Here is a 27,964-nt window from a genome sequence, read left to right on the forward strand (position 1 = left end):
TAAGGCGCCTAGACATTTGCCCAGGGGTAAGTTACATCCCCTGCCCGTTCCACAACGACCATGGTCCCACCTCTCGGTGGATTTTGTGACCGACCTACCCCCCTCCCAGGGGAATACCACCATTTTGGTCGTTGTGGATCGGTTTTCCAAGGCCTGTCGTCTCCTCCCAATGCCGGGTCTCCCTACTGCCCTACAGACCGCTGAGGCCCTATTTACCCACGTGTTCCAGCACTATGGGGTCCCCGAGGATATTGTGTCTGACCGAGGTCCCCAGTTCACCTCCAGAGTTTGGGGGGCATTCATGGAACGCTTGGGGGTCTCGGTAAGCCTTACCTCGGGGTACCACCCAGAGAGCAATGGGCAGGTTGAACGAGTCAACCAGGATGTGGGTAGGTTTCTGAGGTCCTATTGCCGGGACCGGCCGGAGGAGTGGTCTAGGTATATCCCCTGGGCAGAGATGGCCCAGAACTCTCTCCGCCACTCCTCTACCAATTTAACACCTTTCCAGTGTGTTTTAGGGTATCAGCCGGTCCTGGCACCATGGCACGAGAGCCAGATCGAGGCCCCTGCGGTGGACGAGTGGATTCGGCGCTCGGAGGAGACGTGGGACGCTGCCCATGTCCATCTGCAGCGGGCCATCCGTCAACAAAAGGCGAGCGCCGATCGCCACCGCAGTGAGGGACCGGTGTACGCACCGGGAGATCGAGTCTGGCTCTCGACTCGAAACCTGCCCCTCCGCCTGCCTTGCCGGAAGCTGGGTCGGCGGTTTGTGGGGCCCTTTAAAGTCCTGAGAAGATTGAACAAGGTGTGTTACAGGTTACAACTGCCTATTGAGTACAAGAATATTAACCCCTCGTTCCATGTGTCTCTTCTCAGGCCGGTGGTAGCTGGCCCACTCCAAGAAGATGAGATAGGAGAGACCCCTCCGCCCCCTTTGGACATCGAGGGGGCCCCGGCGTACAGGGTCCGGACCATCTTGGACTCGAGGCGCCGGATGAGTGGTCTCCAGTATCTCGTGGAGTGGGAGGGGTACGGTCTGGAGGAACGGTGCTGGGTGCCTAGGAGGGACATCCTAGATCCGTCCCTCCTGACTGAGTTCCACCGTGGGCATCCCACGCGCCCGGATCCGCGTCCTCCTGGCCGTCCCCGACGCCGGGGTCGGCGCACGGCTGGAGCCGCGCATCAAGGGGGGGGTACTGTCACGGATTCTGCCGAGACTGCTCCTCCTCCTAGTTCGGGCAGGCTTCGGCGTTCGCCGTCCCCGGAGTACTAGCTGCCACCGTTGAATGTTTATTGGTGTGATTGCTTTGGTCTGTCTTTTACACCTGTGTCCGTTTGTGTCTGATTACGTGTCCTATAAGTTCCCTGTTTTGCATTGGTTAGATTGTGTGTTGTTTTTCGCCTGTCGGTAGTGCTGCGTGTTTTTGTATCTGTTTATTTGTTTATTTGTTATATGCATAGTTTGCGTATTGCTCGCCTCTGTTTTGTTGAGGCCGTTTACTGTATCCTTGCCTGGTGGTTTTTCACAGTAAACTTTGTTGGACTAAGCTTCGGTGTCCTGCGCCTGACTTCCACACATCATACACCTCAGCCTTGACATCCACTACGTTTAATATTTTTTCCTGTACTAATGTGAGAATTTTAACAGTGGTGAAGCTTGTCCAGCATTTAGGCATGAACAAAAATAACCTAATCAAATGTTGAGCTTCACTGCGTGTTAGAGTTAAATCTGTTTGTTATGTAACTGCATTCACTGTGAACCACTCATTATTATTTAGCCTGTCAGCTTTGATAAAGTCAGTGGGCTTGTTGTTGTAGGCCTTAAGAAACACAACTATGCGGGACACTCATATAGAATTACCACTTTTCATACAAAATGCAAATTCCTGTTCTCTCTGATGAATCTCAGATCAAACAGTGTCACGCCCTGGCTCTGGGGACTATGTTATGTTGAGCCAGGGTGTGTAAGTCTATGTTTTGTATATCTAGGTTGGCCTGAGTGACTCCCAATCAGAGGCAACGAGTGTCAGCTGGTTGTCTCTGATTGGGAGCCATATTTAACTATCGGTTTTTTCACTTTGTGTTGTGGTTTCTTGTTCCTTTTGGTTTGTGTGTATCGAAGGACTTCACGTTTCGTTCGTTGTTTTGATCGGGTGATCTGTTTAATAAATAATATGTACGCATTCAACGCTGCGCATTGGTCCTCCTCCTTAAGCGAACGTGACAGAAGAAACCACCTAAAATGGACCAAGCAGCGTGAAGAGGAGAGAGGAAGGACCTGGGATCAGGGGAGTAGGAGTTTCGGCTGGGCCACGCTAAGTGAAGAGGAGAGAGGCTGGTCTATGAAGCAATGGATCGAGAGTCTGGCGAGAGCTAGGGAGGCCTGGTCCACAGGGAGGAGAGAACCCCAGAAAATGTTTAGGGGGGGGCTCACGACGTGGACGACGGGGCAGCAGGAGGCCGCGATGGAGCGGTCCAGCGGGTGTGAAGAGGAGGCCGCCAGGTTAAGGGGGCCACTGGTCACAGAGGAGAGGGAAAGTGTGGAGGCACGGCGAGAGGTACTGGGGTGTATTACCAGTCCGGTCCGGCCCGTTCCTGATCCCTGCATAGGGCCAGTGGCGTGTGTCCCCAGTACGGTTCGGCCTGTTCCTGCCTCTCGCACCGAGCCTGTGGTGCGCGTCGTCAGCCCTGTCCGGCCCGTTCCTGCTCTCCGTACCAAGTCGGTGGTGCGCGTCGCCAGCCCAGTCCGGCCCATTCCTGCTCTCCGCACCAAGTCTGTGGTGCGCGTCGCCAGCCCAGTCCGGCCCATCCAAGCTTCCCGCACCAAGCCAGTGGTGTGCGTCGTCAGTCCGGCACGGCCCGTTCCTGCTCTCCGCACCAAGTCTGTGGTGCGCGTCGCCAGCCCAGTCCGGCCCATCCAAGCTTCCCGCACCAAGCCAGTGGTGTGCGTCGTCAGTCCGGCACGGCCCGTGCCTGCTCTCCGCACCAAGTCTATGGTGCGTTTCGTCAGCCCTGTCCGGCCCGTTCCTGCTCTCCGTACCAAGTCTGTGGTGCGCGTCGCCAGCCCAGTCCGGCCCATCCAAGCTCCCCGCACCAGGTCAGTGGTGCGCGTCGTCAGCCCGGTCCGGCTCATTCCTGCTCCCCGCACCAAGTCAGGGGTGCGCTTCGTCGGCCCGGTCCGGCCCGTTCCTCCTCCACGCATCATGCCAGGGGTGTGCGTCGTCAGTCCAGCACAACCCGTGCCTGGGTCATGTCCGGAGCCGGATCCGCCGCCGAGGCGGAGTGCCCACCCGGTCCCTCCCCTGTTGTGGTTGTTTGGCGCGGCCGGAGTCCGCGCCTTTGGGGGGGGGTACTGTCACGCCCTGGCTCTGGGGACTATGTTATGTTGAGCCAGGGTGTGTAAGTCTATGTTTTGTATATCTAGGTTGGCCTGAGTGACTCCCAATCAGAGGCAACGAGTGTCAGCTGGTTGTCTCTGATTGGGAGCCATATTTAACTATCGGTCTTTTCACTTTGTGTTGTGGTTTCTTGTTCCTTTTGGTTTGTGTGTATCGAAGGACTTCACGTTTCGTTCGTTGTTTTGATCGGGTGATCTGTTTAATAAATAATATGTACGCATTCAACGCTGCGCATTGGTCCTCCTCCTTAAGCGAACGTGACAAACAGGTGGAAAGATGAGGTGACTGCAGCCGAGATTTCATGTCCTGCGCACCGATACCGCAACCCCTATTCCGAGAGAATGGAGATTTCTGATTGATTAGGTTTACTCTCCTCATAAAATACTCCCACAAAACTCTGTCTGCCAACGCACACAGTCAAACTGTCCTATGCTTGCAACCACCTGCCAGAATAATGTGTTTTATGTTAATCTTTTTTTAGGATTCACAGACTTTCTCCTCCCCCCAAAACTATATATTATCTGCATTTAGCAGGCATATGTTGGAAATTCTATCAAAATGAACATATTTTGCACGTTTTTAATTGAGGTGCCATAGCAATACTTTTCCACCTATTCTTGATGTTGTGGCAGAATAACTTGAGTTGCATCACAACTGCCTTAATGGTATTGGAATTATTTGAAACGGTAATTTTCAGAGATTCTGGTGGTTCTGCTCTTTGGATCTGCTCAACAGATAATGCCAATGGCAATTAAGGGAAAGTTCATCAACCGGGAACCATGCGAACAGGAAAATGAAATATTCAGTCATACAGTTCGTTGTGTCCAACTGTCCATGCTGTTGATACAGGTTTGTAGTTCTGAATGACACAGAAACTAATATGACCGTAAAAATGGTTTACCTAATCTCATTACAGACATCTGATATAATGCAAATAATGAGTTTCCCTCACCTGACCCATGGCATCAAGGGTGTCTGAACATAATGGCCCATCAGAAGAAAAGGTAGGCCAGTTTTGAAACATGAGTTAAATGTCAAACATTTACGTCATTTAGCAGACGCTCTTATCCAGTTAGTGAGTGCATACATTTTCATACTGGTCCCCCGTGGGAATCAAACCCACAACCCTGGCGTTGCAAGCGCCATGCTCTACCAACTGAGCTACACGGGACAATTATAACCATGCACCAGACTGGTTGTTTCAACGTTTTTAATCAAATTAGCTAATTACAGCAACTTCCTTAAACATTTGTTTCACAGTTACAATAAGGACATCATAATGAAACTATAGATATGCTATCTTATTACAAATACACATCAATGTCTACAGCACAGCAACACAATGATCCGAAGGGAAAACCAGGGCTACTTTACAGCCCAATTCTATCAGCAATGTTTTGGAAATATGGCAGGAAAAATTCAGCCGAGGCTTCTCTCTTCACCTGCAGAGTATCACCAGATGAGTTGATGATGATTAGCTGTAATATTTTCATATCGCCCCTGCTACACAGATGTGAACATTGCATGATATGTGGGATCATTGGGCACCTATTTTCATTGGTTCTGTCTCCTTGCCATGTGATTTTCCTGGATAAATCCACTGCACTTAATAATAATACATTTGATCTTTTATGAATATATTTAAATAGTTCAGTTAACACTTTTGTTTTTTGCCTCGACTAGAACAGCGCCGGAGAAGATGGCTGCCGTTTTACAGCCCTCTAACCATTTGTACTATTATGTGTGTTTTTCCACGTTATTTGTAATTTATTTTGTACATAATGTTTCTGCCATCGTCTCTTATAACCAAAAAGAGCTTCTGGATATCAGGACAGCGATTACTCATCTCGTATTGGACGAAGATTTTTTCTTCAACGAGGCGGTCGCGAAGGATATCATACAGACACCCGACAAGGCCCAAATCCCCGTCATTCGCGTGAGGAAGAGACGGAGATATCGTGGACGTAGATCGGGGTGCCTTGTAAGGATCCGACGGCGAGCGAGTAAACTGCCTCTTCCATCAATCCTATTAGCCAATATTCAATCATTGGATAACAAATTGGATGACCTAAGATTACGGTTATCCTACCAACGGGACATTAAAAACTGTAATATCCTATGTTTCACCGAGTCGTGGCTGAACGACGACATGGATAACATACAGCTAGCGGGCTATACGCTACATCGGCAGGATAGAACGGCTGACTCCGGTAAGACAAGGGGTGGCGGTCTGTGTATATTTGTAAACAACAGCTGGTGCACAAAATCAAATACTAAGGAAGTCTCGAGGTTTTGCTCGCCTGAGGTAGAGTATCTTATGATAAGCTGTAGACCACACTATTTACCAAGAGAGTTTTCATCTATATTTTTCATAGCTGTCTATTTACCACCACAAACCAATGCTGGCATTAAGATTGCACTGAATTAGTTGTACAAGGCCATAAATCAACAGGAAAATGCTCATCCAGATGCAGCGCTCCAAGTGGCCGGGGACTTTAATGCAGGGAAACTTAAATCCGTTCTACCTAATTTCTACCAGCATGTTAAATGTGCAACCAGAGGAAAAAAAACTCTAGACCACCTTTACTCCACACACAGAGACGCATACAAAGCTCTCCCTCGCCCTCCATTTGGCAAATCTGACCATAACTCTATCCTCCTGATTCCTGCTTATAAGCAAAAACTAAAGCAGGAAGCACCAGTGACTCGGTTAATAAAAAAGTGGTCAGATGACGCAGATGCTAAGCTACAGGACTGTTTTGCTAGCACAGACTGGAACATGTTCCGGGATTCTTCAGACAGCATTGAGGAGTACACCACATCAGTCACTGGCTTCATCAATAAGTGCATCGATGATGTCGTCCCCACAGTGACCGTACGTACATACCCCAACCAGAAGCCATGGATTACAGGAAACATCCGCACTGAGCTAAAGGGTAGAGCTGCCGCTTTCAAGGAACGGGACTCTAACCCGGACGCTTATAAGAAATCCCGCTATGCCCTCCGACGAACCATCAAACAGGCAAAGAGTCAATACAGGACTAAGATTGAATCGTACTACACTGGCTCTGACGCTCGTCGGATGTGGCAGGGCTTGAAAACTATTACAGACTACAAAGGGAAGCACAGCCGCGAGCTGCCCAGTGACACAAGCCTACCAGACGAGCTAAACCACTTCTATGCTCGCTTCGAGGCAAGCAACACTGAAGCATGCATGAGAGCACCAGCTGTTCCGGATGACTATGTGATCACGCTCTCCGGAGCCGATGTAAGACTTTTAAGCAGGTCAACATTCACAAGGCCGCAGGGCCAGACGGATTACCAGGACGTGTACTCCGAGCATGTGCTGACCAACTGGCAAGTGTCTTCACTGACATTTTCAACATGTCCCTGACTGAGTCTGTAATACCAACATGTTTCAAGCAGACCACCATAGTCCCCGTGCCCAAGGACTCTAAGATAACCTGCCTAAATGACTACCGATCCGTAGCACTGACGTCTGTAGCCATGAAGTGCTTTGAAAGGCTGGTCATGGCTCACATCAACAGCATTATCCCAGAAACCCTAGACCCACTCCAATTTGCATACCGCCCCAACAGATCCACAGATGATGCAATCTCTATTGCACTCCACACTGCCCTTTCCCACCTGGACAAGAGGAACACCTACGTGAGAATGCTATTCATTGACTACAGCTCAGCATTCAACACCATAGTGCCCTCTAAGCTCATCACTAAGCTAAGGATCCTGGGACTAAACACCTCCCTCTGCAACTGGATCCTGGACTTCCTGACGGGCCGCCCCCAGGTGGTAAGGGTAAGTAACAACACATCTGCCACACTGATCCTCAACACGGGGGCCCCTCAGGGGTGCGTGCTCAGTCCCCTCCTGTACTCTCTGTTCACCCATGACTGCATGGCCAGGCACGACTCCAACACCATCATTAAGTTTGCCGACGACACAACAGTGGTAGGCCTGATCACCGACAACGATGAGACAGCCTATAGGGAGGAGGTCAGAGACCTGGCCGTGTGGTGCCAGGACAACAACCTCTCCCTCAACGTGACCAAGACAAAGGAGATGATTGTGGACTACAGGAAAAAAAAGAGGACTGAGCACGCCCCCATTCTCATCGACGGGGCTGTAGTGGAACAGGTTGAGAGCTTCAAGTTCCTTGGTGTCCACATCACCAACGAACTATCATGGTCCAAACACACCAAGACAGTCGTGAAGAGGGTACGACAAAGCCTATTCCCCCTCAGGAGACTGAAAAGATTTGGCATGGGTCCTCAGATCCTCAAAATATTCTACAGCTGCACCATCGAGAGCATCCTGACTGGTTGCATCACCGCCTGGTATGGCAACTGCTTGGCCTCCGACCGCAAGGCACTACAGAGGGTAGTGCGTACGGCCCAGTACATCACTGGGGCCAAGCTTCCTGCCATCCAGGACCTCTATACCAGGTGGTGTCAGAGGAAGGCCCTCAAAATTGTCAAAGACTCCAGCCACCCTAGTCAAAGACTGTTCTCTCTGCTACCGCACGGCAAGCGGTACCGGAGTGCCAAGTCTAGGTCCAAAAGACTTCTCAACAGCTTCTACCCCCAAGCCATAAGACTCCTGAACAGCTAATCATGGCTACCCGGACTATTTGCACTGCCCCCCCACCCCATCCTTTTTACGCTGCTGCTACTCTGTTAATTATTTATGCATAGTCACTATAACTCTACCCACATGTACATATTACTTCAACTATCTCAACTAGCCGGTGCCCCCGCACATTGACTCTGCACCGGTACCCCCCTGTATATATAGCCTCCCTACTGTTATTTTATTTTACTTCTGCTCTTTTTTTCTCAACACTTTTTTTGTTGTTGTTTTATTTTTACTTTTTTTGTTAAAAATAAATGCACTGTTGGTTAAGGGCTGTAAGTAAGCATTTCACTGTAATGTCTGCACCTGTTGTATTCGGCGCATGTGACCAATACAATTTGATTTGATTTGATTTGATTTGATCTTGTACAATTTTAATGTTCTTGGTTGTTTGCATTGACCAACTTGTAAGACATTGGACTCTAGCAATATTCTCTTGTTTGCTGTGGTAAGAATGAGTGCAACAGCTGCTGAGGTACAGTTGAAGTCGGAAGTTTACATACACTTAGGTAGGACTCATTAAAACTTGTTTTTCAAGCACTCCACAAATTTCTTGTTAACAAACTATCGTTTTGGCAAGTCGGTTAGGACATCTACTTTGTGCATGCCACAAGTAATTTTTCCAACAATTGTTTACAGACAGATTATTTCACTTATAATTCACTGTATCACAATTCCAGTGGGTCAGAAGTTTACATACACTAAGTTGACTGTGCCTTTAAACAGCTTGGAAAATCCAGAAAAGGATGTCATGGCTTTAGAAGCTTCTGATAGGCTGATTGACATAATTTGAGTCAATTGGAGGTGTACCTGTGGATGTATTTCAAGGCCTACCTTCAAACTCAGTGCCTCTTTGGTTGACATCATGGGAAAATCTAAAGAAATCAGCCAAGACCTCCGAAAAAAAATGGTAGACCTCCACAAGTCTGGTTCATCCTTGGGAGCAATTTCCAAACGCCTGAAGATACCACGTTCATCGGTACAAACAACAGTACGCAAGTATAAACACCATGGGACCACGCAGCCGTCATACCGCTCAGGAAGGAGACGTGTTCTGTCTCCTAGAGATGAACGTACTTTGGTGCGAAAAGTGCAAATCAATCCCAGAACAACAGCAAATGACCTTGGGAAGATGCTGGAGGAAACAGGTACAAAAGTATCTATATCCACAGTAAAATGAGTCCTATATCGACATAACCTGAAAGGCCGCTCAGCAAGGAAGAAGCCACTGCTCCAAAACCGCCATTAAAAAGCCAGACTACGGTTTGCAACTGCACATGGGGACAAAGATCGTACTTTTTTGTGCGAGCAAGGAGGCCTACAAACTTGACCCAGTTACACCAGCTCTGTCAGGAGGAATGGGCCAAAATTCACCCAACTTATTGTGGGAAGCTTGTGGAAGGCTACCCGACAGGTTTGACCCAAGTTAAACAATTTAAAGGCAATGCTACCAAATACTAATTGAGTGTATGTAAACTTCTGACCCACTGGGAATGTGACAAAATAAATAAAAGCTGAAATAAATCATTCTCTCTACTATTATTCTGACATTTCACATTCTTAGAATAAAGTGGTGATCCTAACTGACCTAAGACAGGGAATTCTTACTTGGATTAAATGTCAGGAATTGTGGAAAACTGAGTTTAAATGTATTTGGCTAAGGTGTATGTAAACTTCCAACTTCAACTGTACATACAGATGTCAGAAAATGCTGATGAGTTAAGATGGGCCCAGCATCTCTCACTGACACAGACACTGTCATGTTGGCTTGTGTGCCAGATTGCAAGATATGATTAAACCAAGCCTTTTTGCCATTTTACTGTCTGTCTCTCCCTTCCTGGCCATCTCTTTCCACCTGGCCATCTCGCCATCCCTGTCTGAACGATTAGGGTAGGATACAGTTCTGATGCACTACTAGAGGAAATCAGCTTGCAGATTGGCAGAGAGTTGACCGACAGTCACCTCGCTGTAGGTGGAGCCTGTCAGTATGCAGGCAGTCCTCTGGGATGTGGTCCCTGTGTGGAAGGGAGCTCCATCCTCAGCACAGTGCAGACACACCATGGGGCTCTCTGGCTGTCCATATGAGATGCTAATTTCCTTGTTGTTTCTCTGGGATGGCTGGGATATGGATCCAAAGGGGTCTTTCTGTTCAGGCCGGGGGCTGCCCCTGCAGATCCTATTGCGGATTGTGGACGTGTCTCGACAAAGACACTTGCGGAAGTTGGGTTTGCACAGCAGGTAGACCATAGGGTTGTAGATGGTGGATGATTTGGCAAAGATGGCCGCCAGGGCGAATGCAGCAGGAGGCACACTGGTGGCGTCACCAAATGCCGCCCACATGGCCACTATGGCGTAAGGGCTCCATGCACCAAGGAAGCCGATGCATACTGCTACTGACAACTGTTAAGAAACACACACAATTGAAAACATTTCTGCATATATAAATAGGCATAAACATTGAATAAATATTCAATATTACTTTACTTAAAGTCTGCAGGTATAATGCATTATAACTTTGGCACAGACCCTGCAAACTATACACATCTGCCACACACAGAATTATATCATCCCTGAGCTGTTGTTGTTGTTGTGAACTGGACTGCTGACACAGGGATACCCTCTGACCTTGACGATGAGGCCGTGTGCATTGGTGGTCTTGGTTTGGGACGACACATGCTGCTGGACGGCCTGGCGAGAGCCGCGCACCGTCAGCAGGATGAAGGTGTAGGAGAGGAAGATGACGGTGCAGGGCAGAGCGTAGCAGAAGAGGAACAGGCAGACGATGTAGGACAGTGTTGACAGCTCGTGGTTGGGAGCGTGCCAGTCAATGCAGCAGGCAGTGCCATAAGGCTCGGGCCCGTAGTGTCCCCACTGTGCCAGGGGACTGATGGCGAACACAGAGGCATAACACCACACAGACACCACTAGGACACAGGCATGGGACGAGGAGAACTTGTTACCTGGGGATGGAAAATGGGACAAAGGGGGAAAAGGAAGGAGGAGAAATGTGCATTTTGACATAAGATAAGATAGTGTTTTATTAATCTCTAAAGGGCAAATTAGTTTGCATCAGTTTTAACAGACTATTTCACCATTTCAGAGATTAATGTACGGGGAAAAAATAAAGGTTTGATCATATCCCATTGACATCTAACTCACCATAGTTAGGGAAGCTGACTTTGAGGCAACAGACGAAGGAGAGAGCTGTGAGGTTGGTCAGGCTGCACAGACCAAACAGAACCCCACACATAGCATAGAACTGACAGGTGATCTCATTAAACAACCACCTACACGGTGGGGAGAGATAAGAGTTAGGCAGGAGAAAGTGTTCTATTCCGTCATTATCATTACAACTCAGAATAACAGAGAGAGAGAGAAACAAGTGTTATTTTTTTTAAAATTTTTATATATATATTTTATTTTATTTTATTTATTTATTATTATTATTTTTTCTGTGGGAATGGATCAGCTTAATATTGCAGATAGATTGTATCTTCAATCAATGTAATTGTCTGCATCACTTCCAATCCCCCATGTTTATTTTTATTTTTTATATATATACTCCCCTTTATTACTTTTCAACCCCACCATCCTTTCCCTACTTGGAGTAAATTAGTGAACAACAATGCCCAGGCCTCTACTTCCGGTCTATACTTACTATCTACACCTTATGGACAGAGTTAATTTTACAATAATTCTATTATATATATATATATATATATATATATATATATATATATATATATACATATTTTTTGCTCCTGAACTTCTTCTACTCTCAACCTCTCCGATCATTTTCATGGTGTCCATCCGGTTTGCTTCTATATGCCATATCTTTCTAACTGTGCTCCTTCCCAAAAGCTCCCAACATACAACCTATATACTTATTATGGACACAGTATGCTTACATTATTAGCTATCTTTGTTATTATTTGTTGTTATTTGTTATTAGTCCCATCCTTCAACTCTATTCAATACCTCCCATCTATCTCTTAACACCATCCATATAGGATTTCTATTTGCCATATATATTTCAACCGTACTGTGATGTTTCACAAAAATTCTGAACCTCTCTATTCTCATTGCTTCTACAGATTGTGAATTAAAAATAAACATTTTTGCTAAAAGTATTATTATATTATTGATTGATTGACTATGACTTTTCAGATCACCCAGTAATGCTATCTGCAAGGTTAGTTCCAGGTAAATATTGCAATCCTTTAGCCATTCCTGGACCTGTGTCCAACAACAAGCTACAAATGGACAGAACCAAAACAAATGATCTAATGATTCTGTCTCTTCACAGCAAAACCTGCAGAGCTGGGAAGATTGTATCCCCCATATAAATAACATTATATTGGTAGCAAGAATTTTATATAATAATTTAAATTGAAAGATTCTAATTTTTGAATCCGGTGTCGTTTTGCGTGTCAGTTCATAAACACTATGCCATGGGATCGGTACGTCAAATATCTCTTCCCAACTATTTTGCAATCTATATGGGACGGCTGTCAATCCTTTGGTCCTTAAGTGAAACTGATATACTTTTTTATTTATCACAGTTTTCCTTAACCAATTATGTTCTTTAATGCAAGGCCGACAGACAAGTTCCTTACTTTCTCCCCCTTCCACTTTCCTCTTCCACTTTTGCGGTAAGGCTGCAATTATTTGGTTGTAATTTTGGGTAGAGCAGACATTTCCAAATGTTTTTGTTAGCTGCATGTGCGACATAACTCCACCAGTCCTACCGATGATATCATTTACGAAGATTATACCTTTTTTAAACATTCTGTCAAAAAATAAAGGCTTTTTGTCAATTATTATATTTGAATTGAACCACAATATTTGTTGCATTATTTGTTCTGTCGTTTCTGGAGGATTAAATTGAAATTGCAACCAACTTTCTATGGCTTGTTTTAGAAATAGTGACATTTGGGAGATGATTTCCTTTTCAAATAACTGAAAGTGAGAGGTTGTAATCTGAATAAAGGGAAAAAGGCCTTTCTTGAACATTGGGTGAGACAATCTTACTAATTTGCTTGAGAACCAGTTCGGATTTAAGTATAACTTTTGTATGACTGAAGCTTTTAGTGATAGGTCTAATGCTTTAATATTTAATAATTTCTGTCCTCCGAATTCATATTCATTATACAAATATGCTCTTTTAATTTTGTCTGGCTTGCCGTTCCAAATAAAATTGAATATTTTTTTCTCATATAATTTAAAAAACTGTTCGCTAGGCGTAGGCAAGACCATAAGCAAATGGGTAAACTGGGATAATACTAAAGAGTTAATCAGGGTGATTTTTCCACAAATTGACAGGTATTTTCCTTTCCATGGTAGTAAGATCTTATCTATTTTTGCTAACTTTCTATTAAAATGTATTGAAGTGAGATCATTTATTTCCTTTGGGATATGTATTCCGAGTATATCCACATCACCATCAGACCATTTTATTGGTAAACTACATGGTAATGTAAAAATTGTATTTTTTAGTGATCCAATACGTAATATAGTACATTTGTCATAATTTGGTTGTAATCCAGAGAGGTTAGAAAATTTATCTAGATCCTCTATGAGGCTGTGGAGCGATTCTAGTTGTGGATTTAAAAGAAAACATGAATCATCAGCGTACAATGACACCTTTGTTTTTAAGCCCTGTATTTCTAATCCTCTGGTATTATTATTGGATCTGATTTTAATAGCTAACATCTCGATGGCCACAATAAATAGATATGCTGATAGTGGACATCCTTGTTTCACTCCTCTTGACAGTTTAAAACTTTCTGAGAAATAGCCATTATTTACTATTTTACACCTAGGGTTCCAATACATGATTTTGACCCATTTTATAAGAGATTCTCCAAAATTGAAATGCTCCAGGCATTTATATATAAACCCCAGTCGAACTTTATCAAATGCCTTTTCGAAGTCTGCTATGAATAGCAGGCCTGGTTTCCCATATTTTCCATAGTGTTCTATTGTTTCCAATACTTGTCTTATATTATCTCCAATGTATCTTCCATGTAAAAAACCTGTCTGATTAGAATGAATAATATCCGACAATACCTTTTTAATTCTATGCGCTATACATTTTGCTAGGATTTTTGCATCACAACACTGAAGTGTAAGGGGCCTCCAATTTTGTAAATGGACTGGATCTTTATATTTTCCACTTGTATCCTGTTTCAGTAATAATGAGATCAGACCTTCTTCTTGAGTGTCAGATAATCTACCATTTACATAGGAGTGGTTAAAACATAATAATAATAATAATAATAATAATATAATATAATATAATAATATGCCATTTAGCAGACGCTTTTATCCAAAGCGACTTACAGTCATGCGTGCATACATTTTTGTGTATGGGTGGTCCCGGGGATCGAACCCACTACCTTGGCGTTAAAAGCGCCGTGCTCTACCAGCTGAGCTACAGAGGACCACTAATAGCTACAGAGGACCACTAAAACATGCTAATAGTGGTCCGCTTAGTATATCAAAAAAGGTTTGGTATACCTCGACTGGTATGCCATCCAACCCTGGAGTTTTCCCGGACTTAAAGTCTTTAATTGCATCCAGAAGTTCCTCCTCTGTAATTTCACCTTCACATGAGTCTTTCTGTGTGGCTGTTAATTTGACATTATCAATAGAAAAAAAATCTCTACAATTAGCTTCAGTTAGAGGAGATGGAGGCGACTGAAAAGAAAACATATGCTTAAAGTACTTTGTTTCTTCCTTCAAAATATCATTTGGTGAATTATGGGTGGCTCCGTCAATTGTAACCAGTTTCATTAAGTTCTTTTTGGTAGCATTCCTATGTTGAAGATAAAAAAATAATTTTGTGCATTTTTCCCCATATTCCATCCAGTTTGCTTTATTTTTATAATATATTACACTTGATCTTTCTTGAATAAGTTTCTCCATTTCTTTTTGTTTTTCCTCTAATTTATTCTGAGCCTCTATGTTACAGTTTTTATTGCCATCTATCTGTTCTGTTAGATTTTCTATTTCAAACAAGTGTTTTTTTGTTTAGTTTTTTGTTCCATGAGCCAGAAGAGAGAAAGAATATGACGAACTTGTGAGCGAATGCAGAGGGAATGGCCAGAGGGAATAAAGACAGGGTCATCCCAAGGTCGCTGATGGACAGGTTAATGATGAAGAACTCGGCCGGCTTCAAGGACAAGTGCTTACGATACGCAACAAGCAGCAATATGCCATTCCCCAGGAGAGATAGAACACCTAGAAGAGAAAGAGAGTATGGTGTCTAAGGAATTTATGACTTTGCTAATGGTTGCAAATGGTCTTAGAGGATGTTGACTAAGCTTAAGGGGAGCATCTGGAGAGTAGTTCTATAGGGGCACCCTAAAGCCGAGGAAGTATGTTAGGTGGAGTCCTGGGATTGGTCTGTAGGGGAAAACACCCATATCAGGTTACATAGGATAAATACCACGGTTAAAACAGAGGACGGAGAGAATAACATATTACAGATTGGAGCCGGTTATTCTCCAGATATCGGCAGATATCTGTAAATTGGCGCTGAGATCTTCAAATGTAATAAAGAATTATAATCGAGGACAGTGTCAGCGGATTCCCTTGTTCTCACAGCATAATTAGCATTGTTTTCTCGGCACCACAAGAGTGAAATATGATAATATGAAAAAGAGAGGACAACTGAAGACATAGAGGAATGAAAATCGGAGGGTATACATCCAGGCATAAAAGCATATCCAGTACTCTATGAATGGATTGATTGTATATGCCTTGAATCTTCTCTTAATTTGAACTGCATGTGGCTGTGACTGGATGACTAGCTAGCTGGAACTGAATTTACTCAAATGTGAGAATTTGTTGTGAATGGATATAAGTATGACCTCTTGGCAGTGAATATGAACTCACAGAATATGCTGTAGAGGGTGCCCATGAGGAAGTCAAGCTCCTTTGAGATTGTGGAGACAAACAAGGCTGTGTCTGAAGCATTTCCCATCTGGAGAAAGAGATAGAAGGAGTGGGGGGTCGACAGAAGGGAGTGTAACTGTTAGTCAGAGAACAGTAGTGCAGTTAATTGACAATTATGTCATTACGTAATGTTTGCTAGCGTTAATTACAGCCACAAGTTCTCTCTGAATCAACTAATTTAATAATTAGTGAACGTGTGATGAGGCAATACATCCGAGGGTGGACAAACAGATCATGAAAGTGAGAGCAACAACAAAGGATTCACTACACTATTTATGTTTGTCTTTCCATCTGGTCTACATTTGTCTGCTTTGGATAAATATCAGAATGGGAAAGGTTTAAAGGCCCAATGCAGCTGTTTTTATATCAATATCAAATCATTTCTGGGTAACAATTAAGTACCTTACTGTAATAGATTTCCGTAAAAATGGGCAAAAGTAGCTTTTTAGCAAAAAACGATTTCTGAAGCAAGAATTTTGCTAGGACTGTCTGGGAGTGGTCTCAGTGGGGAGGGGAAAACTAGCTGTTATTGGAGGTTTGGAACGCTCTTTGTTATTGGTCTATTAACACATTTACCGCATGGTGATGTCACCATGGAAAGCCACAACTCCTGCCCATGCAAACCTGCTGATTAGATGGTCCCGTGTAGATTGTATTTTCAACCAGCAACTATCAGGAAATAACGCTGATCAAAATTGTTCACACTTTTACAGTGTTAGTTTCATCAACTGTTGCACAATGTGATATAAAACACAGGAAAAAAACGAATTTTGACTGCACTGGGCCTTGAAATGAATTGAAACGACAGCTGGGTTGAGCACTGAACCAAGACACTGCTGGCTGTACTTTTGTTAAGAGTTTGAATGTGTGCTCTTCACACAGCAGCTGTTGATTTCTATGTGGAGTATGTTGGAGTAGATGTGTTAAGCGGACTCTATTATGCCATTGTAAGCTGCACAATAGAGGGAAATGGAGATGGAGAGCCTTGAACTGTTTCACAGCAGATATGGTGGTACTCCAAACCTAATGGCCAAAAAGTCTGATTATCTTAGAGAGGGAGGAGAGAGAGAGAGAGAGAGAGAGAGAGAGAGAGAGAGAGAGAGAGAGAGAGAGAGAGAGAGAGAGAGAGAGAGAGACATATTCACACAACACACTTATGCTATATGATAAACAGAGGTTCTTCAACATGTCTATTACTATTACTATTGATATGAGGGATGTTGGAGGAGCCAGGCAGTCCCTCTGCTAATAGAGCCACACAGACCACAAAGGGCCTGGAGCACAACTGTGTTCTGAGTGGGCCTCCCAGTCCTCCAGAGGCTACAATCTCTCTAGACCAGTGGTTCCCAAACTGTGGGGGCACAACAGGTTGGCGCGGGCTCCAAAAAGCCACTTTTTTTAAGGAACTGAGTCCGGCTTTCAACTTACTCTTGATAGTTGTAATAGTAGAATGCACAAGATGCAATAAATAAATTGGGTAGTGCACCATCAGTTTTCCTCTTGTCATGTCAGACATTGTGTACCTTGGAGAGCTATTAACTTTTCAGAAATGTCCAGATTAACTAGTCTATATCAGCTAACGTTTTTTAGCTAGGTTTTTTAGCCCATTGGTTTTGTAGTTATGTTCAAGTCACTCTATTAGCATCAAATAGCCCCCGCGATATGCAACTTTTCAGGGAAGTTAGGAACCAATATACACAAGCAGTTAGGAAAGCAAAGGCTAACTTTTTAAAACAGAAATTTGCATCCTGTAGCACTAACTCCAAAAAGTTTTGGGACACTGTAAAGTCCATGGAGAATAAGAGCACTTCCTCCCAGCTGCCCATTGCACTGAGGCTAGGAAACACTATCACCACCGATAAATCTACAATAATCGAGAATTTCAACAAGCATTTTGCTACGGCTGGCCATGCGTTCCACCTGGCTACCACTACCCCAGCCACCAGCTCTGCACCCTCCGCTGCAACTTGCCCATGCTCCCCCCCGCTTCTCCTTCACACAAATTCAGACAGCTGATGTTCTGAAAGAGCTGCACAATCTGGACCCCTACAAATCAGCTGGGCTAGACAATCTGGACCCTTTCTTTCTAAAATTAGCCGCCGAAATTGTCGCAACCCCTATTACTAGCCTGTTCAACCTCTCTTTCGTAACGTCTGAGATCCCCAGAGATTGGAAAGCTGCCGCGGTCATCCCCCTCTTCAAAGGGGGTGACACTCTAGATCCAAACTGTTACAGACCTATATCCATCCTGCCCTGCCTTTCGAAAGTTTTTGAAAGCCAAGTTAACAAACAGATCACCGACCATTTCGAATCCCACCGTACCTTCTCCGCTATGCAATCCGGTTTCCGAGCTGGTTGCATGGGTGCACTTCAGCCACACTCAAGGTCCTAAACGATATTATAACCGCGATCGATAATAGACAGTACTGTGCAGCCGTCTTCATCGACCTGGCCAAGGCTTTCGACTCTGTCAACCACCGCATTCTTATTGGCAGACTAAATAGCCTTGGTTTCTCAAATGACTGCCTCACCTGGTTCACCAACCATTTTGTATACATCTGGCCCTTCATTGGACACTGTGTTAACAAACCTCCAAATGAGCTTCAATGCCATACAACACTCCTTCAGTAGCCTCCAACTGCTCTTAAACACTAGTAAAACTAAATGCATGCTCTTCAATCGAACGCTGCTGGCACCCGCCCACCCGACTAGAATCACTACTCTCGACGGGTCTGACCTAGAGTATGTGGACAACTACAAATACCTAGGTGTCTGGTTAGACTGTAAACTCTCCTTCCAGACTCACATTAAGAATCTCCAATCCAAAGTTAAATCCAGAATCGGCTTCCTATTTCACAACAAAGCCTCCTTCACTCATGCTGCCAAACATGCCCTCGTAAAACTGACTATCCTACCGATCCTTGACTTCGGCGATGTCATTTACAAAATAGCCTCCAACACTCTACTCAGCAAATTGGATGTAGTCTATCACAGTGCCATCCGTTTAGTCTCCAAAGCCCCATACACTACCCACCACTGTGACCTGTATGCTCTTGTTGGCTGGTCCTCATTACATGTTCGTCGTCAAACCCACTGGCTCCAGGCCATCTATAAATCACTGCTAGGCAAATCCCCGCCTTATCTTAGCTCATTGGTCACCATAGCAACACCCACCCGTAGTATGTGCTCCAGCAGGTATATCTCACTGGTCATCCCCAAAGCCAACACCTCCTTTGGCCGCCATTCCTTCCAGTTCTCTGCTGCCAATGACTGGAACGAATTGCAAAAATCTCTGAAGCTGGAGACTCTTATCTCCCTCACTAACTTTAAACATCAGTTGTCAGAGCACCTTACCGATCACTGCACCTGTACACAGCCCATCTGAAATTAGCCCACCCAACTACCTCATCCCTATATTGTTATTTATTTTGCTCATTTGCACCCCAGTATCTCTTTTTGCACATAATCTCTTGCACATCTATCATTCCAGTGTTAAAACTAATTGTAATTGTTTTGCACTATAGCCTATTTATTGCCTTACCTCCATAACTTGCTACATTTGTACACACTGTATATATATTTTCTGTTGTATTTTTTACTTTATGTTTTTTTACCCCATATGTAACTCTGTGTTGTTGTTTTTATCGCACTGCTTCGCTTTATCTTGGCCAGGTTGCAGTTGTAAATGAGAACTTGTTCTCAACTGGCTTACCTGGTTAAATAAAGGTTAAATAAATAAAATAAAAAAACTCAAATATCACATGAATACACATTAGACATGGCAAAATGTATAGAATTGTACGAAAATTAGCTTTAAAACAGCAACATTTTCTCTGCACACCATGACAAAATGTGTAAAATTGCAGGAAATAAGATTTAAACCTGCAAAATGATCTATCCTCAAACAAGAGGGGTGTGAACAGTTTGTGCCATGAAAATCAAATCAAATTGTATTGGTCACATACACATATTTAGCAGATGTTATTGCGGGTGTAGCAAAATGCTTGTGTTCCTACAGTGAGGGAAAAAAGTATTTGATCCCCTGCTGATTTTGTACGTTTGCCCACTGACAAAGAAATGAACAGTCTATCATTTTAATGGTAGGTTTATTTGAACAGTGAGAGACAGAATAACAACAAAAAAATCCAGAAAAACGCATGTCAAAAATGTTAGAAATTTATTTGCATTTTAATGAGGGAAATAAGTATTTGACCCTCTCTCAATCAGAAAGATTTCTGGCTCCCAGGTGTCTTTTATACAGGTAATGAGCTGAGATTAGGAGCACACTCTTAAAGGGAGTGCTCTTAATCTCAGCTTGTTACCTGTATAAAAGACACCTGTCCACAGAAGCAATCAATCAATCAGATTCCAAACTCTCCACCATGGCCAAGACCAAAGAGCTCTCCAAGGATGTCAGGGACAAGATTGTAGACCTACACAAGGCTGGAATGGGCTACAAGACCATCACCAAGCAGCTTGGTGAGAAGGTGACAACAGTTGGTGCGATTATTCGCAAATGGAAGAAACACAAAATAACTGTCAATCTCCCTCGGCCTGGGGCTCCATGCAAGATCTCACCTCGTGGAGTTGCAATGATCATGAGAACGGTGAGGAATCAGCCCAGAACTACACGGGAGGATCTTGTCAATGATCTCAGGGCAGTTGGGACCATAGTCTCCAAGAAAACAATTGGTAACACACTACGCCGTGAATGACTGAAATCCTGCAGTGCCCGCAAGGTCCCCCTGCTCAAGAAAGCACATTTACAGGCCCGTCTGAAGTTTGCCAATGAACATCTGAATGATTCAGAGGAGAACTGGGTGAAAGTGTTGTGGTCAGATGAGACCAAAATCGAGCTCTTTGGCATCAACTTAACTTGCCGTGTTTGGATGAGGAGGAATGCTGCCTATGACCCCAAGAACACCATCCCCACCGTCAAACATGGAGGTGGAAACATTATTCTTTGGGGGTGTTTTTCTGCTAAGGGGACAGGACAACTTCACCGCATCAAAGGGACGATGGACGGGGCCATGTACCGTCAAATCTCGGTTGAGAACCTCCTTCCCTCAGCCAGGGCATTGAAAATGGGTCGTGGATGGGTATTCCAGCATGACAATGACCCAAAACACACGGCCAAGGCAACAAAGGAGTGGCTCAAGAAGAAGCACATTAAGGTCCTGGAGTGGCCTAGCCAGTCTCCAGACCTTAATCCCATAGAAAATCTGTGGAGGCAGCTGAAGGTTTGAGTTACCAAACGTCAGCCTCGAAACCTTAATGACTTGGAGAAGATCTGCAAAGAGGAGTGCAAACCTGGTGGCCAAGAGATGTGTGCAAACCTGGTGGCCAACTACAAGAAACGTCTGACCTCTGTGATTGCCAACAAGGGTTTTGCCACCAAGTACTAAGTCATGTTTTGCAGAGGGGTCAAATACTTATTTCCCTCATTAAAATGCAAATCAATTTATAACATTTTTGACATGCGTTTTTCTGGATTTTTTTGTTGTTATTCTGTCTCTCACTGTTCAAATAAACCTACCATTAAAATTATAGACTGATCATGTCTTTGTCAGTGGGCAAACGTACAAAATCAGCAAGGGATCAAATACTTTTTTCCCTCACTGTAGCTACAGCAGTGCAGCAATATATAACAATTCACAACAATACACAGATCTAAAAGTAAAAGAATGGAATTGAGAAATATATAAATATTAGGACAAGCAATGTCAGAGTCCGGAGTGTCAATATATTTACAGTACCAGTCAAAAGTTTGGACAAACCTACTCATTCAAGGGTTTTTCTTTATTTGTACTATTTTCTACATTGTAGAATAATAGTGAAGACATCAAAACTATGAAATAACACATATGGAATCATGTAGTAACCCAAAAAGTGTTAAACAAATCAAAATATATTTTAGATTTTAGATTCTTCAAAGTAGCCACCCTTTACCTTGATGACAGCTTGAAGCAGTTCCCACATACAGTGCTATGAAAAAGTATTTGCCCCCTTTCTAATTTTCTCTACTTTTGCATATTTGTGATACTGAATGTTATCAGATCTTCAACCAAAACCTAATATTAGATAAAGGGAACATAAGTGAACAAATAACACAACAATTACATATTTATTTCATAAACAAATTTATGTAACACCCAATTCTCCTGTGTGAAAAAGTAATTGCCCCCTTACACTCAATAACTGGTTGTGCCACCTTTAGCTGCAATGACTCCAACCAAATGCTTCCTGTAGTTGTTGATCAGTCTCTCACGTAGTTGTGGAGGAATTTTGGCCCACTCTTCCATGCAGAACCGCTTCCATGCAGAACTCAGTGACGTGTGGGTTTTCAAGCATGAACTGCTCGTTTCAAGTCCTGCCACAACATCTCAATTGGGATTAGGTCTGGACTTTGACTAGGCCATTCCAAAACTTCCAATTTGTTGCTTTTTAGCAATTTTCATGTAGACTTGATTGTGTGTTTTGGATCATAGTCTTGCTGCATGACCCAGCTGCGCTTCAGCTTCAGCTCACAGACGGATGGTCTGACATTCTCCTGCAGAATTCTCTGATACAGAGCAGAATTCATGGTTCCTTCTATTAAGGCAAGTCGTCCAGGTCCTGAGGCAGCAAAGCATCCCCAAACCATCACACCACCACCACCATGCTTGACCTTTGGTATGATGTTCTTACTGTGGAATGCAGTGTTTGGTTTTCGCCAGGCATAATGGGACCCATCTCGTCCAAAAAGTTGACTCAAGTTTGCCAAAAAGCACCTGGATGATCATCAAGACTCTTGGAAGAACGTTCTATGGACAGATGATTCAAAGGTATAACTTTTTGGCTGTTCATAATATGGTCTTTTACCAAATAGGGCTATCTTCTGTATACCACCCCTACCTTGTCACAACACAACTGATTGGCACAAACGCATTAAGAAGGAAAGAAATTCCACAAATTAGTTTAACAATTTTTTGGTTACTACATGATTCCATATGTGTTATTTCATAGTTTTGATGTCTTCACTATTATTATTCATTGTAGAAAATAAAGATACATTTTAGTCATTTAGCAGACGCTCTTATCCAGAGCGACTTACAAGAGCAATTAGGGTTAAGTGCCTTGCTCAAGGACACATCGACAGATTTTCCACCTAGTCGACTCAAGGAAAAGAACCAGCAACCTTTCGGTTACTGGCACAACGCTCTTAACCACTAAGCTACCTGCGGCACTGGAATGAGTAGGTGTGTCCAAACTTTTGACTGGTAGTGTATACAACAATAGTTGAATAGGATGGCATTGACTAGAATCCAGTATATACACATATGAAATGAGTAAAACAGTATGTAAACATTATTAAAGTGACCAGTGATTCCATGTCTATGTACATAGGGCAGCAGCCTCTAAGGTGCAGGGTTGAGTAACCGGGTGGAAGCCGGCTAGTGACAGTGACTAAGTTCAGGGCAGGGTACTGGGTGGAGGCCGGCTAGTGATGGCTATTTAACAGTCTGATGGCCTTGAGATAGAAGCTGTTTTTCAGTCTCTCGGTCCCAACTTTGATGCATCTGATGTCCTTGATGATCTTTTTGGCCTTCCTGTAACATCGGGTGCTGTAGGTGTCCTGGAGGGCAGGCAGTGTGCCCCCGGTGATGCGTTGGGCAGACCGCACCACCCTCTGGAGAGCCCTGTGGTTGCGGGAGGTGCAGTTGTCGTACCAGGTGGTGGGTGATATAGCCCGACAGGATGCTCTCAATGGTGCATCTGTAAAAGTTTGTGAGGGTCTTAGGGGCCAAGCCAAATTTCTTCAGTCTCCTGAGGTTGAAGAGGCACTGTTTCACCTTCTTCACCACACTGTCTGTGTGGGTGAACCATTTCAGATTGTCAGTGATGTGTACGTCGAGGAAGTTGAAGCTTTTCATCTTCTCCACTGCAGCCCCGTCGATGTGGATGGGGGCGTGCTCCCTCTGCTGTCTCCTGAAGTCCACGATCAGTTCCTTTGTTTTGTTGACATTGAGGGATAGGTTATTTTCTTGGCACCACTCCACCAGGGCCCTCACCTCCTCCCTGTAGGAGGAGGTGAGAACAGTCCTTGTGCCCATAGAAATAGATGTGGCGCGCGCGTGCGGGATGTTCCCCAATGTTGGAAGCGGGCCTGAGTGAAAAAGTTTAGGAACTCCTGCTCTAGACAATGATGGCCCTCAGGCATCCCTCCTTATGGGTTTGAGGTTATGTAGGTTACCAAATGTGCTTATTTTTCTAGGGCATATGTAATAACTGAAATTGAATAAAGGATAGGATAAGTTCATTGCCTATCAGTTTATTAACTATCTATAAACAAATGATTAACCGTTTATAAGCTATTTATAACCCCTTTATAAAGTACACCCTAATATGAAGTGCTACATGCCCAGTCTGACAGACAGCAAAGTCAATGGGGAACTGTGTTAAAAATAAACTTTAGGTCACCGTTCAACCATATAGGGAGTGTCCTTGAACCTGTAGCCATGCTCCAATCAGTATTTTAATATCTTACACAGAAAGACATAGTTACGTCACCACAAATCTAGGAAATGCTTATAATGTATTACAACATCGGTGGTGTATAAGGAAGGCTATATAACGTAGTGATTCTCAGTAATTGAGTCTGGTTGGAGGAGCACTACAGAAGCACATCCCCTTGACCAGAATATTAATTTCCAATAGACTGACGTTGTGTTCCACAGGATTGCGTAACAACCCTATCAGATATATTCAGGTACATGTAGGCTACAATGTTACTTGGATGCTTGACAGACCATTAGCAAATGGGTTGGTTATCTGAATTTGCTGATCGTGTCGTGACAACGCATGGAACTGTGTATGTTTAATGTATCAGTCATATTTCACCTTCATTCATTTTTGGGTGGAAATTGTGAATTTAAACAAACAATGTTAAGTCACACCCACCTATATTTCTAATTTCATCTCAAGTCAGTTTAGTGTTTGTCTAGTGACTCACTTGGGTACTTGAGCCAGGGGTATATTTAACCATGTGTGCCATAACTATTAACCATCACAAGCAGGTTTTCATTATTTAAACCTCACCAAGATTTACATTTTTACATTTTAGTCATTTAGCAGACGCTCTTATCCAGAGCGACTTACAGGAGCAATTAGGGTTAAGTGCCTTGCTCAAGGGCACATCGACAGATTTTTCACCTAGTCGGCTCAGGGGTAAGAACCAGCGACCTTTCGGTTACTAGATCAGTGAGTTCACATCATTGGCCTACTTAACATTCAAATGTTACATAAAATGGAGACTGAGGGTGCTCTTTCAAAGACAGAGACAGCCAGGCTTTGCTACTCTAACAAAGACACCAATAAGAACTCCATCATGATACTACTTCAAAAAGACCCTCTCACTCACATCTCATCCCTGGCGCCATCTGACATTAATGTTTCATCACTTCTTTTTTTATTCAAGGCAAACAACCAAAATCTCTTGGTCCTTTTTTAACATGTTGACTATACAGTAAATTGGAAAGCTTCCTTACAGACCAGTGTGATGTGCGTCATCCCTTTCAAACAAAGCGTATTTTCCACTGAAAGATCTACCCATAGTGGATGCCCATTTTCTGCTCACTGTCTTTCTCCAAGAAATGGTACATGAATACCAGAACATCCAGAACACCCTCAGCTGTGTGTGTGTGTGTGTGTGTGCATGTGAGTGCGTGCGTGCATGTGAGTACGCAGGTAAGTGTGTGTGTGCGCGTGCGTGTGTGTGTGTGTGCATGTGTGAGTGTAACAGATGTGATCGTACTTCATAACTCTCTTGCGTTGTGTTTTTAAAGAAAGGACTGTCTAGCCAGCGATCCTAGTTGATTGGTGTTTATTCTGACGATAGACACAAGGAAGCACATTAGATGTGCAGGACAACGGTATGTTGATGGCTGTAGATTCGTGATTTGTCTGTTAGCATGGAAATACAGTAACTGTGAATTAGCAGGGAGCTAATGCGACCATTACAATTAGAGCATGCTAGCTAACTTGCTCTTACAGCAATACCATACAAAGCACATCCCAGGAAGACCCCAATATCTAACAGGTACCGTACATACACACACACACACACACACACACACACAAACAGTACACTGGAGTTGCTTACCAAGAAAACAGTGAATGTTCCTAAGTGGCCTAGTTACAGTTTTGACTTAAATCGGCTTCTATGCTAAGACTTTTTATTTTTATTTAACCTTTATTTAACTAGGCAAGTCAGTTAAGAACAAATTCTTATTTACAATGACGGCCCACCCGGGCCAAACCCGGACAACGCTGGGCCAATTGTGTGCCGCCCTATGGGACTCCCAATCACCGCCGGATTGTGATACGGCCTGGAATCGAACTAGGGTCTGTAGTGATGCCTCTAGCACTGAGATGCAGTGCCTTAGACCGCTGCGCCACTCGGGAGCCCAAGTTGGCTGTCTAGCAAGGATCAACAACCAACTTGACAGAGCTTGAAGAATGTTTTAAAGTATAATGTGCAAATATTGTACAATCCAGGTGTGCAAAGCTCTTAGAGACTTACCCAGAAAACCTCACAGCTGTAATCGCTGCCAAAGGTGATTCTAACATCTACTGATAGTTCTGTATTTCATTTTCAATAAATGTGCAAAAATATCAAAAGACATGTTTTCACTTTGTCATTATGGGGTATTGTGTGTAGATGGATGAAAATAAAATCTATTGAATCCATTTAGAATTCAGGCTATAACACAAGAAAATATGGAATAAGTCAAGGGGTATGAATACTTTCTGAAGGCACGTGTATATACTGTATATCAGGAAATGTACATAGTGAACTCGTACACATTGTAAATATGTAAATAAAATGCACATTTCAGAACGTGACCTATACTGCTTGCATGTCAATATCAGACTGGGAAGAATTGAAGTTTGCGATCTCCCCCTATCTGCAAGCATGACCAATGGCAAAACACCTTATTGATATGTAAATTCAGCCAACCAATAAGAATACATAAACATTGAATACATATTACTGCAGTGGCAAGTGGAACCATAAACAAACCTTGTAACATGAGTACAGCACATGTGTGATTGTGTGTGTGTGTGTGTGTGTGTGTGTGTGTGTGTGTGTGTGTGTGTTTGCATCCATGCATGCTTGTCACCACATTAGAAAGCTGAATGACCACTGGTTGACCAGCTGAATTGCAGCGTTGGTCAACTGTGGCTGATCTGGTGTTTTGTGGGCCAGCTGAACTGTGCAACAGCTATGTCTTTGAGTTCTGTTGAATAGCTGCTCTGGTCAGCTGTAGTTAACTAGGTGCCCTGGATAGTGACTGACACAGTTGCATCCCAATTGGCACCCAACTTCCTATTTAGTGCACTACTGGGCCCTTGTCAAAAGTAGTGCACTATATAGGAAATAGGTTACCATTTGAGACGTAGCCACAGAGCCAGTTTAGATATCCAAACCAAACTTAGATTGGCCTGCACACATACCGAAAATCAATGATTTACAATTGACACACTGCTGTGTTATTTTTCATAATGTATATATGCCTTTCTGTATCTCCCTCTGTGTGTCTCTAGTCTCTACCTGTTTGAACACAGCCAGTAACGCTGATAATTGCAGACACTGAACCCTGTGATTGAATTGTCACATCTGCCTGCATTTCTCAGTGACTCTCAGCATTTATCTTTTGCTCTGTGACTTGTCTATAAAACACTTGAGTCTGATATCCGGAGACGAAGGTCCAGACTCCAGACACTGGGGTCTGATCATGTCTGTCTGATGCTGTCATCTTACTGTTGGCTGGATGTCTGTCAAAGGGTCCCTTTTCCTCTTCAGTTGAATTGATTCAGTCTGACATAAGACTCCACTTGAACGGGAAATGTCACTCATACACTGTGATTGTCTTGACTCAGGGGAGATAACTGGGGAATCAGTGGCTGTTGAAGCA

General features: G+C 43.7%; 1 protein-coding gene across 1 annotated transcript; it reads right to left on the reverse strand.

The window, feature by feature from the left end:
* Window positions 1-9,962: 9,962 nt before the first annotated feature.
* On the reverse strand, window positions 9,963-16,035 carry LOC311147336 (opsin-5-like; the record flags this gene model as incomplete). The annotated part of the gene is made up of 5 exons (XM_084184025.1): window positions 9,963-10,448; window positions 10,674-11,008; window positions 11,208-11,335; window positions 15,128-15,290; window positions 15,948-16,035. The coding sequence occupies 5 exons, from the start codon at window positions 16,033-16,035 to the stop codon at window positions 9,963-9,965; spliced, it is 1,200 nt and encodes a 399-aa protein (XP_084040151.1).
* Window positions 16,036-27,964: the final 11,929 nt, after the last annotated feature.

The sequence above is a fragment of the Coregonus lavaretus genome, assembly GCF_964263955.1.
Source record: "Coregonus lavaretus genome assembly, chromosome: 20".
In the NCBI taxonomy this organism is placed as follows: Eukaryota; Metazoa; Chordata; class Actinopteri; order Salmoniformes; family Salmonidae; genus Coregonus; species Coregonus lavaretus.